Here is a 16,483-nt window from a genome sequence, read left to right as displayed (position 1 = left end):
GATTACTGATGATGATGCTAAGTGAGACGACCTAAGGAGTAAAGCTTGGGTTTCCTCGGGTAGCGGTACCGTAATCAAGCGGCCGTAATATGACGGTGAATGACGTCACTAAAACGTTGCCATGTTCCTTTGTTTCCATGGCAACGTTTTAGTGAGGTCATTCACCGTCATATTACGGCCGCTTGATTACGGTACCGCTACCCGAGGAAACCCAAGCTTAAGAGTTACACCCAGTGTAAAGGTAAAGTCAAGCACCACGCTGTGAAGACGTGTTGGGGAGTGTAGGTTAATTTCAGGCATTCTTAACCTCAGTGATAGATAAGATGCGAGTGGTTAACGTAACACTCCATCGTCTTTGTCCCACGGTACTCATTTAATACGAGGTTGGTTGAACCCTCCGGGTCTGAACCTGGTGGACCTGCTTCGGCCGGGGATTGAACTCTGGTCATCCATCCCGTGTCCAGTCATTGTACTGACAGAGTACCCCTGGGGCGTTGTGTGTTACTGCTCGCAAATTTGTGTTGTAAGGAAGGTGGGCAAATTGTTGTAGGCGACCACATTTTCCGATGTCCCTGCACATTATTTGTTTAATTTCCTGTGGATTGGTCTTCTGTCGCGGCCGTGTGATAATCCCAATTGTCCTGTCCTGGCACTCTCGTAGTGTACTTCAACTTTGTACATATTTTCCATTGATCTTTCTGCATTAAATGGCAAGATGACGCTATGGATATTGTTGCTAATATGTTATTAAATGAAGCCACAGACCCACATAAACAAGTTCAGAACTTCAAATCCCATAATAACTTCTGGTTTATTACATACAGTGCGAAGTTTTGCAGCGCCTTTCTACTGACTTTGCCTAATATGATTATTTTGTTCAGATCACGAAATAGTTCACACAATTCCCACGAGGAAACAAGAAAAGAAACCCAAGTAGACCTACATTTTGAATAAGAAACTGCAAGAGGAGAGATCACGTGGGCGAGACAGGCGTACGTTGAAATATATTTGGTTAAATAAAGTGTGAGGGTGAAAATTTGATTAAACTAACTCATCATAGGGCTATGACGTGTTGCGTGGTAATATGTCTTTGATAAATACGTACCTCTCTTCAAAGTCCTCGTTCTGTAGACCGAAAAATAACATGATCACCACGCGAAATAACAACATAGCCTTCCGCTTGGTGGCGATATACTTACATAATGAACAGCTGCTGTGAGTCATATGAAAAAAATACCGAGTAAACATACGCGCAAGTCTGGTGTACGGTATCTATGTATTGAAAATTTCGTGATGAGAATTCGAGTTTGTGTGACAAATCTAACGCCGTGGGAGTCTCTGTGGGTGAAAGTAACGCACAGAATGGATCGCTAGAAGTATATAACTATAGTTTATGCTTACGATATACCCTTTACAACAAACTCCGTGGCCTGTAGTCTTAAGCGAACTATACCGACCAAGCGACCGCCGCTTGTCGGCGAAATTACTCCCATCTTTAGCGGGTAGAGGGTGTCGCGTGGTCAGTTCAACGGATCCCCACGGTCGTTAATCTCGTTTTTCTAGACCGAAGCCTATATTTCCTTGAATAGCTCCTCAGTTATCCTCACAAGGCTGAGTGGACCCCGTTCGAGACCAACTACTCTTCAGAGAATCGAACCTGGGAACTCAGGATCTGTAGCCAGGAACTCTGACCACTAGACCACAGAGGCGGTCCGATATACCCTTTTCAGAATGTAATTGAAGCCGATATTGTATTGGCCTGAACAGTTAAGTATGTACTTAGGGCCTTCACAGAGAGATGAGAAATGGTACGAACTTTTAGTTACAAATCCTGAAGGAAACGGATTACCTAGGGGATATGGGCATAAATGGATGGATATTGTCACGTTTTTTAGTGACTCGGCACAGTTTTGGATTGGAAATTGGATTTATTGACCACTTTAACACATGACTCGTGTCTGCAATTGATTATAGCTCCATCGCAAGTTTCCACACTTTAAGAATCACTACAGCACATGCTGAGTCTTTTCAGTCTGCCATGTCTTCACTCGTTCCCTGGTAACGGCTTCTAACAGTGGGGATTGTTCAACTGCATGGCTAAGTCTTCTCTCCACAGACTCCCTTGCAACTGACTCTGTTACAGCTCTTTCACAACTGACTAGCTTCTAAACTTGTCTCGGCTCTAACATCTCGGCATTGCCTGCGTATAAAACGACGTTAATTGTTGTACTCATATTGTTTCCATGTGAACGTGATTGTTTGCAAAGGCGTTACCCAGTAACGGCTGCGTATACTCGCTTATTAAGAATCTTGCTTAGTCGCGAATGTTGTTTCGTTGTTTGTTTCGAGGTCATTACCCACTACACGCTACGTCACATTAAAATGGATCCTTAAGAAACGGGGGCTGGATTCATCGGTCTCAGGATAGGGCCCAGCAACAGGCTGTTGTTAATGTGATAATGAATCATCGGATTCTGTAACAGACGGATATTTTTTTGACTGTCTGAGATGCTGTGGCTCCTCAAGAAGGCTGTATTCCCTGGAAGCAGCAGAACCTCGGGCTAAATCTGCTGACCTCTCAAATAGGAAACAGGCGCATATAGAGAGAAGAACCCCATCGCATCCGATGTGTGATCTGGAACTCCACTGCATGAATGAACCATATCGATTTCGTATGTTTCCTCCAGTAACCATGCAGCTGTCAGCTGTTTGCCGGGCCAGTATGGCTGCCCGTGCAGAGCTACAGACGCATGCGCCGTCATTGGTCTTTGTTCCTGGTTTTCCCACTTGCAGTGAAACAAAAGCACACTGAAAGGTTTTATACCAGTACAATGCTGAAATTGTCTGTTGTTTCAGGTGTATTTGATACAAACGACGTTTCGGAAGTTGAATCTACTCCCGTTTTTATTATACTAGCCTAGGTTTACAAATGTTTGGGGTTGATATTTATACCAGGCTTAACGTTCCAAAGGTTATGGGTTTGATCGCAACCGTATCCACTAATTTGGAATTATTAACAGGTCTCTTGAGTATAACAACCATTCACCTGGGAATGACAATAAGCGCCAGCTCTCGAAACTTCATTTGTCTAAAACCCCAGACAGTTACGAGTGCCTCTATAATGAATTAACCATGTTACAAAAACCGCAACATTGCGTTGGGCGCCATATGGTTTTTCGGACAAGTATGAACCGTCACCGTTCTAATTTTCGGAGATAACCTTGGTCCAGATCAAATCGGCAGACTTTTTGACGGGTTTTACCAGCCGGAATGAAGTTTTGAACATAGCATATTAAGTCCTCGCCCTTAACCTCTGGCTCCTTACCACACCTTAGAGTCTGACTACCGTTTTGATCGTGTCAGACTTTAACCACAGACATCATCACTATGTGGTTCAGACCCTCAGATGAAACCACGTAATATACCATGTACGTATTTCTTTTCACGTCTGACAACTTTTGAACCAGTTGACAGATTTTCATTAAACATTGTGTGGTCATCATGGAGGTAGTCACTTCTCCATACATTTTTTTAATTCTCCACGATGGATTTCAATATGCTCACGGGAACTTGGTATTCGGGAGCAATGCAACTTTCATTTAATGCAGCATCTTGAGTGAGTAGCGGCTCCGGTCTAGAAAACCGAAATTAACGGCCGTGGGGATTCGTTGCGCTGACCACGCAACACTATCTATCCGCTAAAGTTGGCACTCACTTCTCCGACAAAGCCTCGCCGTAGCTCAAGCGGTTAGTCGCTGGCTTCCCACCGCGGCGGCCCGGGTTCGATCCCGGGTCTGGTCAAGTGGGATTTCTGGTGGAAAAAGTGGCGCTGGGGCGGGCTTTCTCCGAATACTTCGGTTTCTCCTGCCAATCTTCATTCTCCCAAATTCTCCATCGTAATCGCCCTGGCAGGTACAGTAGGCCAATCAGTGGCCACCGTGCCGTGTGGACCCAGCTGGACTCCACCCCCCACTAAGCGAATAAAAAAAAACTTCGCCGACAAGCGGCTGTCTCTGGGTCGGTATATTTCGCTTGTTGACTGAAACCACGGAGTTTTTTTTCCTGAGTTGTTATGGAACAAAGCCGATCATTAGAGGTTGGTATGGAGATAAGTCATGAACGTACTCGCAGGTTTTGTGTGATACCAGCTTATATCTGACAACTGTACATGTAGTTGGGCATTGTGCAGCGGAAATTGGGGATAGAAATGAAGTTATAAGGGTGACTTCACTTTTTCTTTTTACCTCTCCTAACAGAATGAAGTGGGCACATTGGCATCAGCACCTTCCTCGTCACACAGCTAACGGTGTGTGAAAAACCTCCATCCCTGTCGCATTATGCAGATTTTTCCATGAGATGTATTGATGTGAAAGACTCAAGCGAGTTGTTTATTTCAAGTGTCGGCTGTTCAGGAATAACGGGGTTACCAACAGTACACAACTGACTAGCGTATCTTGCCAACCTGCTGCAACGAACATTCAGTTTTTTTTTCCCCCGTTTTAGTTTATGTAACGACGCTTTGTCAGCTACGTTGGTTATATAGCGTCGGCTGAAAATATAATAGTTGTGAATAGGGAATTAGGGAAGATGTAGAAGCGGTTTCAAGCTATTTTAAAACATCCTGTTTTTCCATGATCCCTTATGCTTCAGTCCCTGATTTTATCCAGGTACTTCCCGAGTAGAAGTTGGTGCCATCCACTGCAAGAAATTCTTGGTCATTCTCTTCAAATGCATTATATAATATAATGTGTTATTTTTATTTATAAATGATGGATTAGCCAATGCTTGATATTGTGCATGAAAACTCCCCTGTAGTTATGTAGTATATTAAATCAGAGTCATATGAAAGTATATTGCAATTTGCGTTTATAAATTAATGAGCTGACGCTCTATATGCAAATTATATAAGAGTATCACAATAAAATGTCACACACTCCCTTAGGAGCCTGATAAATATATCCTGACAGTTACATGACAGTGTACTCATGTCACCAGCCTTCATTCATACAAACTTGTTCAGGTACTTAAATGTGAATTTGAAATATAGAAAATCATTCCAATGAAGTGCTAGGATTAAATCTCTCATACTCAGCATAGAATTACACCAGAATCCCAAATGTAGGAATTTGCCTGGCAGGGAAAGTGAAAAGGTCGAGTATGAATGTCTAGAATTGTATAACTTTCCTATTATGAACCTGGAGCCAGACATCTTAGAATTAAATGTTGTATCTTGTTCCTTGAATAAATTATTTTTGTTCTGTTTTTGTGAGTGATGGGAGGAATGTGATAATGCTGGAATCAGTTATAATCCACATATGTTATGCTGATGATTTTCTGTTTGCAGATGAAGTTGATGTGATTGGGTACACCAGCAACCAGTCTGACACAGATGACCACAGCAGTGTCCAATCAACCTCAAGTGACAGTGGAGTGGCCATGAGCACTAGCCGCCTCACCCTGTCTGAGATGGAGATTATCTAGGTGAGTCATCATAGATTGGGGGGAGTCTTGTTTGTGCTAAAACTTTGAATGCACCAGTTTACATGAGTTGTTCCTAGTTTCTATAGCGGTAGTTTCAAGCAATTTACTATGTGAAAGAAGAATTTTTGTCCCTCATGACTACTGCAAATTGATATCAGTCAGACCAGGGTGCTCATGAATAGTCTATAAAAATTCTTTGTCTCCTATTACTTTTTTTTTTATTTCTTGCAATTTACAATCCACTCTACAAGGGAGCAATAAGTAAACATGTTGTAAGAAGTCATTTGTGCGGAGTGATCATCCAGTGATGATTCTCCTATGTAGTATACTATGCATTATGTTGTTGAGTATGGCTACCCATCTTCAACCCTGTGTTCTTTTAAGTCTGAGGGCCATTGTCGTTTTAGTCTTCGTCTGATGTTTAATGGGTTGCTTAGTTCAGTTACGCAACTGTTTTTGTGTCCCATTAGTCGGTTGTGGTATATGATAGGAATATCTTTTGATTTCTTCTGTGATGAATGGTATTTGAAGAGCATTGTGTAATGTGAAGTTCGAGACATACCATGGGGTGTTGGTTATGGAGCGCAGTACATTTGATTGGAGTCTTTGAATTATTTTGGTGTTCGAAGGCTTAGCACACCCCCACAGTTGAACTCCGTACGTCCAAATCGGTTTCAGTATTCTTATTACTTGAAACAGAAATAGTTAAGAAGGAGTACTGCAGATCATAGAAGGTTTAGTGTGTTACAATTACTACAAGTTACTTAATATGTGAGACTGTAATAGTTTTTTAGGAACCATCGGCATAGCATTGTAACAGTTATATATGATTGTTGAAAGTGAATGGAGTAAATCTGTTGGCCTAATATCAGCATCGTTTTGTCATATATATATGATAGCCCATCTTGTTTGGTTAATAGGTTGAAAGGCATTGATGTTTGGAGCAGTTGAGGGACAAGACGCTGCCTGTCGGAGATCTGCCCGGCCCAAGCAGTGCCACCATCGTAATTACCAGAGCCAGTAACATTGCGGAGCCCATCTCTAGTCATCAGCAAGGAATCCTCTGTATTATATAAATAAGAGCTTGGGGAGTCTTAGCGCATCGCAATTCACTGCATGTGTAAATTATTTATGTAAATTGTACATATTTTTGTTTTAAAGAGAAAAGATTATAAAACATAGTATTTGCAGGTCATGACTCTGAACCATTGGCCAGGAATAATTATTTTTTTTATTTTGAGATTACAGTGGAGAGTGATTTTAAAATATGTTTTATGGATTGTTAGAGAGTCATGAAAAGATAATGTTTTTGGCGTGTTCGCAATGAAAAGTTGCAAGAATGTGCCTGTTAGCTTAGCCATGTCTGTATGTCCATCAATCCGTCAGCATGTAGCAACTATGGAACTGTGGAACAGATGATCAAAAAATTTCATACTGGGGAGTTTTACAAATATTTGCCAAACATTCCAATTTGGGTTAAAATCATACAGTAGTAACAGACACTTGCATGAAGACATACGTACAGTTCTACACACATCTCAAATATAACATACTAAATATTTATCAGAAGAAATGTGTTTCAAACAAAAGATGTTGAGGCATGTGAAACACATATTTTATCCCTAATACACTTTGTCCTCGAGTCTTACATCTTTAATGATAATTAAGCAAGAGGGGTTTTTATGCTATGTCACTTCAAAATCAATACCTGAAAATCTAGAAGTATCAATAACAACAGAGCGAACGCGCCAGAAGTATCACGCTATGCGTACATTTCCTAATTTGTTAGTTTTTTAAGCAATCTTATTAAATATTCCAACAGGCAGATCTCTGGACAGACGGTCTTCTCGTCTGTTCAAATACTTTTAAAAAGTGTATAAAAATAATAAAAAAAGACTATGTTGTGACCTTGGGTTACATTAGCTTTCAACTCTTCAAGAGCTGATTTGAGTTTCTTCTGCAGATAGTGCTTGGAGAAAGCACATCAAAAATCAATTCTCCATAACTCCTATGGAACAAAAAGCTATTAAAGAACAAAATATACCATAAAGAGTTCTGGTAGGTTGAATTGTAAAAAAGGAAAAATGAATAATTTTTCTAAAAAAATATTGTTAGAAAAAAAGGTGGCACTTGTAATAAGAGTTTGAGAAATTCTGTCAACTATTGTAGAAGAATGTGAACCGGTGAGTTGAGAGACATTTGCCGGCTGCGAGTGCAAAGTGAACGTGATGCAACATGTCTTATGCAGCATGTCTGCGGGCCCAGATCTCTCCAACCAAAACATGGTGTGTCCCTCCGTTCTCCTGCAGTGCAAGAAAACAACACGAGAAAGATTATTACTGAAGGAACATCGTAAGGCATTCAAAGAGTACAAATTCTGTATAAGTCCCCGATGATAATGGGAACTTTCTATGTTTAATTTTTTCCCGTGGACTTGAGTTTCAGCAGATAGCTGCCAGGTGTTTGAGCTCTTATTTTATTATAGTAATAAATTGTGAGACGAACCGTTATTGGGCACCTGATGAACGCCTGCCCACCAGGCGTGCTAAGTGCTGAAACACTGTGTTCCAGTGGTAGAACTGAGCCTCTTCAAGTGTAGCAGTGGTGAAATGGTGTGCATGTGTGAGTGAGTGCATGAAAATGTGTGAGAGAATCAGGCAAGAGAAAGTAATGTACATTAAGTTTGGATGTTGATGGAGCGGGACTTGCCTTTAGTCTCCAGCTTGGTGTCGACTGGCTACCTCTCTTTGAAATCTCTCCATCACATCATCTTACTACATGCCTTAAGGTTTAGATATTTCACAAAGTTGGGTCTCATTTTGTGAATAGGTCATTCAGCAAGCTGGAAACTAAGCTCGCAATTGAGATACTGTGTGCAATAGTGGGTCCTGCCATGCACTGTGAGATAGAGTAACATGAACCAGTAATGTATGTCATTAAACCCACTCATGTATTTGGTGAAAGGTTTTGTTGTAGCATAGATTCTATTCATGTACAATAGCGAGGAGTAGTGAATATTTGTAAGAATATTGCAGTACCCACTGCTGCATGTGCCCTTGATGCAGTCCTCACACACGAGGGTGACTGATGATAAGAGCCACGTGAACACTCAGAAGGCAGAAAGAGGCTGTAGATTGTCAGCTCTTCAATGTCTGCTTCTCTTAGCCGCAAAAAAATACAAAAACATACTAAAAACTTACCTAACTACCTTTCTGTGTCAAAAAAGAGCTTGGAAGATTCTTCACAAACTAAAAAAGAATAAAACAAAAAAATACATAGGAATATATGTTACTGGAAGCACTACCAATTTGGTCCGAAGGTATCTTTAAAATGTGATACAACTGGAAAACAAAATACAGTTTTTGTGTAGGTTAATTTTTTTCAAGCAAGTTTCTGCATAGCAGCAATATGAATTGATACCAGTATTGTGAAATCGTTTCACCTCATCCTGTTAGATTAATGAAATAATAGACATTTATGGTGGTTTTATTAGCTATCTTGTTTAGATTTTACCCAGTGGGCCATCAGTTGTGGCCTTTTTCAAAACATCTTGCTGCTTTCTTAAGTTTAGACTGGCTTCGCCACCAGTTGTAACTGTTTGTGGATGCTTTCTGTGATTTGATTGGTTCTCAAGTCAAAATCCCTGCAATTAGCTGCTGGACTGAAGTAAATAATTGTCATGGTTGAGGGCAATCCGCTCTCTCTGGCACAGACCTGTTCTGGCAGTTATCTGTCCCAGTTTTATGGCTGTATGAGAAAACTTATTGTACATATTACTTGTAACTATTCATATTGCATCATTGTTTTGTTCTTAATCATTTTCTTGATTCTACAGAAAATAAATTTGTGTATTATTACAAAGTATATTCTTGATTTGTTTTGTTCAGTTAATTCCAGCAAGTTTCTCCCTATGTGTATGGATGCAAATTAGAATGATAAGTTCTGGGTAGACTTCATAAAGCCTTCTTTTCTGTTGAGCAGATATCAAGTCCTACATATTTTTGTTGTTATTGTCTGCCATATTTAAGTAAAGTAAACTTGAAATCAACAACAGAATGCAGTCCAGCTCATGGATGTGCATGTTGGACTTGTGAAGATGGTCATATGATCAAATTATTGAGTCAGATTTTGTTTATTACTTAAATACATTACAGATTAGCATCATCATCTTAAGAAGAACATATCAGTGATGTACAGATACTGTCTGCATTAAATTTGTTTAAAAACATATGTGACATCTGCATTTTTATAGGTACTGAGTTGTAAACAATATTTTATGCCTGGTTTGTAGACATGTTTATGATCCGTCTGCATTCCACATTGCGTGCTCTTTGTGCCAGTGCTTCATTAGTTACTACCAGCCATCACGTTGTTTCACATTCTGCACAAAAAAAAGTAACAAAACTACATATTTTTTGAAGATCTATTACTGTACAGTGTTTTAGGACCTGTACAAAATAGTGTCAAGGTCACTTCCACTTCAGATTTGTGCATGTGCCATGTTGTTATTATAATTTTCAGGAAAATAAAAGGTACGGGGTTGGAGTAGCCTCCAAAGGCATGACATTTTATACCAAATATCATGGAAAATTGAGGTGGATTGAAGGTTGAAAGTGGGACACATGCATGAATACAGCTTAGTGAACTTATGTGTCTCCTTTTTCCCTTGTAATCCAAGTAAGCTGAAAGAGTAGCATGATCCAGAGTAGTTGTCATTCAGTCTGGAATATGTTGTTGAAAAGAACTGAATTTGACCTGATATAGTGTTCTTACCACAAAATGGGAAACATGTCAGTCATGTGAGAGTTGCAGTTCTCATGGCACTGACTATGAATTGTACTTAGTCTCTTCTGGGATATAACACCATGTTGTCTGGTAGAAGTTTACCACCATCTTTTTGGTCAAAGAGTAAGACAATAAGCACTGTGCAGTACATTCTTCCAAAGCACTGGTACACTACTACTAGGATACATGGCGTCACATCCCAGAAGATTCATATCTGAACCACTTTTTGAATGAAAGCAAATGCCTTCCATAAATGTTGAGGCCACCATTTGCTATTTCTATGCTAGTATCTAGTTACAGTTTCAGGCCAGTCTACTATTTATGCCATAGTGTTCATTGAACATTTATTAAATTGTTGATTTCAAAATGTTCACTGATTTAAATGAAATTTTCTGCATCTGTTAAATTATGGAAGAAATTAAAACACACTGTATTATTACCATTCATGGTACTGTATGTACAGTCACTAGCACTTTCTGTATTATTTGCAGGATGGTATCCAGCAAAGTACTCGTATTTGAGACCTAGCTACTGTTTATAACTTTTGTGAGAGTACCAAGCTGTAATTCTGCTTGACTAGCTTGGTAAGGATTGAGAACAGTCAGAGAACATGATAACTCTTAATATGGATAGATCCAGTTCATTGTATTAGTTTCTAGCCAACATTATCCTACAAAGACGTTTGGCTAAAATAAGTGTAAATAAATCAGAAGCACCAACACGCTACCAGTTCTTCAAGGAAGACTTGGCAGCATGAAGATCTTTAGGCACTAGTTCACAATAACATAACAGAAAAATCTACTAAAATCATAACACTTTTTTTATGGCTTCATTCCTTGTAAACAGGGAGTAAGGAAGTTACACTGGAAAATCCCCTTAGTTCTCAAAGGAGTGAGTTTTCACCAATAATGGATAATTATATTGAATCTGAGTTTCTCACAGCAGCGATTACAAAGAGTACTGCTATCAACTTCATACAAAATGTTATTCACTATCCTTCTCTCAAGGTTAATCACTATTAGATGAAATTATTGGGGATCATCAGTGTGGGTTTTGACGTAACAGATCAACTACAGATCAGGTCTTCTGCATTTGTCAGATACTGGAAAAAAAAAGCCAGTTTAAAGGGACATTACATCATCTATACATAGACTTCAAGAGAGCCTATGATTCAGTTAGGAGGGAAGTATTGTACAATAGTCTCATGGAGTTTGGGGTACCCATGAAACTAGGCTCATTAAAATAGGAAGTCAGAGGAAACTGCCTAACAAGGAGCTTCACAATTTGTACTCTTCATCAAGTGGAATTAGAATGATCACGTCAAGTAGAATGAGATGGGAAGGACATATATATCATACATGAAAGGGAAGAGGAATCTATAGAAGCATTTGGTTGGAATGCCAGAAGGAAAGAGAGCATTAGAAGGTCCTAGGCATTGGTGGGAGGATAATATTGTCACAATTTAGGGATGTGTGACTACTGACTGGGTTTTAATTGGTGAATGGATTTTCTGACCACTTATACACATGACTCAGAACTACAAGCAATTACAGCCCCACTGCTAATCTCCACAGTTCACAAATGACCATAGCACCCTCTAAGCATTTTCCAACCTGCTGTGTCTGCTGTTCCCTGGCAACGGCTTCTAACAGTAGAGATTCTTCATCTTCACACACTCACTATCTATCTTCACAGCCTCCTTACAGAACTCAACTCAACTGACTTTGTCCCTTGCTTATAACATTTCAACACGGACCACATAGAAGATGTTGCCGCGGGAACATGTTTACTGAGCTGTTGCCCAGACATCGTCATTCCTTACAGAGTCACTGCTTAGCAGTGGGCATATATGCCACAATATCAAGGTTGATCTCAGAGAGACAGGTTGAGGTGGTATGTACTTGATTGATGTGGCTTAGGATAGGGATCAGTGGAGAGCTCTCATGAACATGGTAATGAACTTTTGGGTTCCACAAAATTTTGGGAAATTCTTGAGTAGGTGTGGCAACTCCTTTAGAAGGGTGCAGCTCCATGGAATTACTACTACCTCCATCTTCAGAATCAAGGATTAAAACAAATCACAAACCTGCAAGGAGCAGGTGAGAAGGACGGATGAATGGATAAGGTAAAGTTGCCTCTGTGCTCACCTCTGACATGACATGAAGATACATGGGGGAGTGGACATATAGATCCATATTTTCTTGACCTTGGCACTAGTTGGAGGTAAGTTGTCAATTTCATAACCCAGCCGCATTACCCCCACGGAAAGAGACCCTGGTACCCATTGGACAGGCAGTTGGGTGGGTCTTGGACAAGGAGAGGAGAGAATTCTTTACCCTACTGCAACTTGAACGCTGACCCCTCCATCATCTAGCCTGTGGCCAGTCTCTATACCCACTGCGCTATCCCAGATGAATGGATGAATGGATTAATTGTCTAACTGAATTGTGAAGTCAAAATATCATCTCTGCTCTTATTAGTATTTGAAAGAATGTTACCCAGCAATGTTTAAGACATTTTACATTTATTTCCAGTAGTCTGTGGTGTTCACATTTCTCTTTATTCTGAAATTACAGCCCTATTGCCCATTTATGGCATTACTTTATGTTAAATCTTGTTTCGCTAACATGTAACTGAGTTAAGACCTTGGTAATTAATAAGAATTGTTGCAATTTTAAAGAAGTGTTTGGAAGAATCTTATGTCTGCTTATCTTCAAATGTTTAATATGAGACAGCTAATGAAAACTAACAATAATCACAATTTAGGAGTAGTAAACCTTTGGGTTTTACGAGAAGAGGTAGTTAAAATGAATTAATTTAATTTAGGGAACTAGGATAACTCAGCTAATAAAGTGACTGGACTATCAGCGTTCAACTTTTTAGTAGGGGCAGTAACACACATACTCATTGCCACCAAGCCCCCTAGCCTAAAGGTGGCAAAGACCCTATTCACAGGTAAAAGTGAGTGGGGGTGTAACTGACCACATCACCAACCTATGCCGAAGTTATGTTTGCATGGAGCTGTGGGACTTGTCGATACTCCAATAGACAACCACTTCGGAAAGTTTGTGGGCCCTGAAAAGGGCCATTTGTTCCTTGATAGTAGGCCTGTTTGAAAGACCGGTGATGTACACGCTCTAACTTCAATCTGACCTGCAATCCTCTAACCTCTGATGACCAATCAATCACATTGCATCCAACACTCGCATTTATACAACACTCACTGTCTAGCCCACATTCAGATCATCACATGCGCTCACAATCGCAACAGCAAGTTTCGCTCCTCCATCAAGCATGGTATAAAATGCGGAGCCCAATGCTCACAATCATCAGGCGGTTAGATCAGAAAATTTGAGAGCAAGAGCATTTGTCTGCTGTGGTGTATCAGAGAGGCGAGCAAGGAGATTATTGGAAGTTCTGCAGTCCGGTGGTTGTGAAGTATTAGGGACATCCGAAGGAGTTAGAGTTGAATTGTGATCACTCGCTTACCGAAGGAGTGTTTGAGCTGTCTCGGGTGATCATAAAGTTGGAGTGTGTTCGTCTGCAGCTTACCTGTGTGACTGTTCTGCTGCCAGTGTATATTTAGTCATTCAGCCGAGTTGTGTGGGTCGAGTGACTTAAAGGTTAAGTGTTCACTTCCTCGTGCATCAGCCATAGTTAGGATAGTGCGCAGAAAACTATACAGTGACTGGCGTGGCTAGTGCATCGGAGATGGGGCCGTCCCGTCGGTCCCATCTGCAACGGACTATCAAGCAGGCGAAATGATGGAGCCGACCTTGTGTGAAACATGGTGGAAGGCAATCGTGGCTTCCTTTGAGAGGAACCACGTAAACTTAACAAATACTAATCCTGACTGCCAGGAAGAAATCAAATTACTGGGCGAAGGCTTGCAAACAATAGGGCAGCTTATCCACTCATCACCCTCCATAAATAGAAACCAACCATAGCACAATAGCAAGTTTTGTAAATGTTTCTCTGAGACTACTATGGCCATCTGAAATTGAGAATAATTGTTGTAAGGTGCTTGTATTACTCACAGATGCAGCTTCCTGAATGTTGAAAGCAGCAAAGGCCTTACAAGTATTTTATTCAAATCTTATACACGTAACCTGTTTAGCACACGGATTACACCATATTGCAGAAAAAATACGCGCACAGTTTCCAGCTGTTAACGATTTAATTGCAAGTGGGGGGAAAAAAAAAACTTTCTGAAAGCACCAGTTCATGTCCAGTTTTACAAAGATTGCTTACCTAAGGTTCCTCTGCTACCTGAACCTGTCCTAACTAGGTGGGGGACATGGAAATCCGCAGTTTCATTTTATCAAGAGAATTTCAAACAAGTAAAAGAAATGGTTGCAAAACTTGAAGATGAGTATGCATTTGTCCGTGAAGCAAAAGTGGTGTTTGGAAGTGACACTGTTTATCAAGATGTGAATATTATCCATGCACATTTTTCTACAGTTTCAAAAGCCATTGAGAGCTTAGAAACTTGTGGTGCACTCCTTCATGACTCACTTGAACTCGTTCACTGAATTCTGCTCCAGGCGAAATTGGAGAGAAGATTAAATGCAAGTTATAAATGGTGTTGAATTCGAACCCAGAACTAAGAAAGATTCAGTCAATTAGTCAGTACTTGAGTGGAATTAGAGTATCTTTGCCAGACGAATGTTCCGAACCTTCGGTGCCAGTGTATAAATACTGTCCAAACACGTCAGTTGATGTAGATAGATCATTCTCAGCCTATAAACTCATTTTGACGGACAACGGACGAAGTTTGTCTCCAGAAAACACTGAAAGACTTCTAGTTGAGTATTGCGATGCTACTTTCTGCAGTGAATGACGCATGTAAATAGGTGAGTCTGAATAAAGTGACCTGTTTCTGAAGAGCATATTGTTTTATTTTTGGTGCATATTTTCCCGCTTTTTAGTGCATATTTTAAGTGTTTTTAGCCCATAAAGATCCGGGCCATAGTAATGACTTATGCTAATCCTACCTGGGAGTGTGTGGCAGACACCCATCTAGTGAAACTGCAGCGCCTGCAAAACAAGGTTCTCCGCACGATTGGAAATTTTCCAAGGCGCACACCGGTCCGTGATTTGCACATGGCATTCAAAATCCCATACGTATATGACTTCATAACAAAATTATGCAGGCAACGAACAGAAGTCATATAAAATCATGATAATGAGAATGTTCGCAACATCGGACAAGGCGAAGCCCGCCACAGAAAGTATAAGAGGCTTAAACTTGGCGGCGGTCAGGCATACAACCGTTCAAGTGACTAGACTTCCGTGGTAGCAAATAATACTAGAAGTAGGGCATAATCTGCTGTACAAAGCCTGGATTGACAGAGGCCTTGTAATTATTGTACATAGAAATAGGAATTAAGACTAGAATTAAATTGTAAATATATGTCAATACTGACTAAGACTGACAAATGACAGACCCGACCTCTCGTCAGAGTGGGCGCCCCAAATGGACAGGACAGCAACTTTCACAAAGAAGAAAACGTCTGGCTCGACACCAAGACAGGCAGACTGACTGACCGTCATTGCAACATGACTTTGACTTTGATTTTGACTTGCAATGTGATTTGTTTGCGTGCGTGATGTTGAAAAGTGAGCTGCACAGCAGGTGGACAGCAAATATGAGAGCTGACAGCAATGTGCAGCAATGTGCTATTGACTTAGGAGTGAGTGTTGTCCGTTGATCGGCGAAACAGCACTCCATCATATGCCTTCACGGCATGGTGTTTAATTGGTTTAATTTAGGAGACCTTCTTGCAGTCAGGAAAATTTTTGACAAACGTTTCTTTAAGTTTAGAAATTTCATCAACCTTGATCAGCAGCATTAGAATCGTTAAAAACGACCACAAATCACATAGCGGAATCACCAGCCATATTCCCATCTGTGGTTGACCCTAATTATTAAACATTTTACATACAAATAGGTTCTAAAGGGTTCTGACGATGGTGCATGACACAGAAGATGGAAACAGATCCAGTTTCCGAAACGTCGTGTCCACTGTTACCTGGAATTCCGGACGATGGAAAAAGGACAAAAGCCCAATAATTGTGTATTTTAAATGCAGTAGTTCAACCTGTAGAAAAGACAATCAGCGTTACTATCGGAAATGCTCGGTAGTAAAAGTAATTTTGCGGTAATTCGGTAAATTTACGGTAAAATGTGGTGATTGGCGACACTGGGCTGGCACTA

At 40.4% G+C, this 16,483-nt stretch overlaps 1 protein-coding gene and 1 long non-coding RNA gene across 2 annotated transcripts in view; one reads left to right on the top strand and one right to left on the bottom strand.

The window, feature by feature from the left end:
* Positions 1-9,345, top strand: part of LOC111874516 (max-interacting protein 1-like) — a 92,881-nt gene extending 83,536 nt beyond the window's left edge. Inside the window, exons 3-4 of the mRNA XM_023870082.2 lie at positions 5,345-5,481; positions 6,402-9,345. Coding sequence (XP_023725850.1) covers positions 5,345-5,481 — 137 coding nt within the window. The 3' untranslated portion in view covers positions 6,402-9,345. The remainder of the gene's footprint in view (positions 1-5,344; positions 5,482-6,401) is intronic.
* Positions 9,346-9,597: 252 nt separating this feature from the next.
* Positions 9,598-16,450, bottom strand: LOC117283096. Its single transcript, XR_004514112.1, has 2 exons — positions 16,299-16,450; positions 9,598-9,862 (listed from the first exon to the last, which is right to left on the bottom strand). It is a non-coding gene; the product is annotated as an uncharacterized LOC117283096 (long non-coding RNA).
* Between the last annotated feature and the right edge of the window lie 33 nt (positions 16,451-16,483).

The sequence above is a fragment of the Cryptotermes secundus genome, unplaced genomic scaffold, assembly GCF_002891405.2.
Source record: "Cryptotermes secundus unplaced genomic scaffold, Csec_1.0 scaffold629, whole genome shotgun sequence".
In the NCBI taxonomy this organism is placed as follows: domain Eukaryota; kingdom Metazoa; phylum Arthropoda; class Insecta; order Blattodea; family Kalotermitidae; genus Cryptotermes; species Cryptotermes secundus.
Note: the sequence above shows the minus strand (reverse complement) of the source record. Positions and strands in the feature narration are given on the sequence as shown.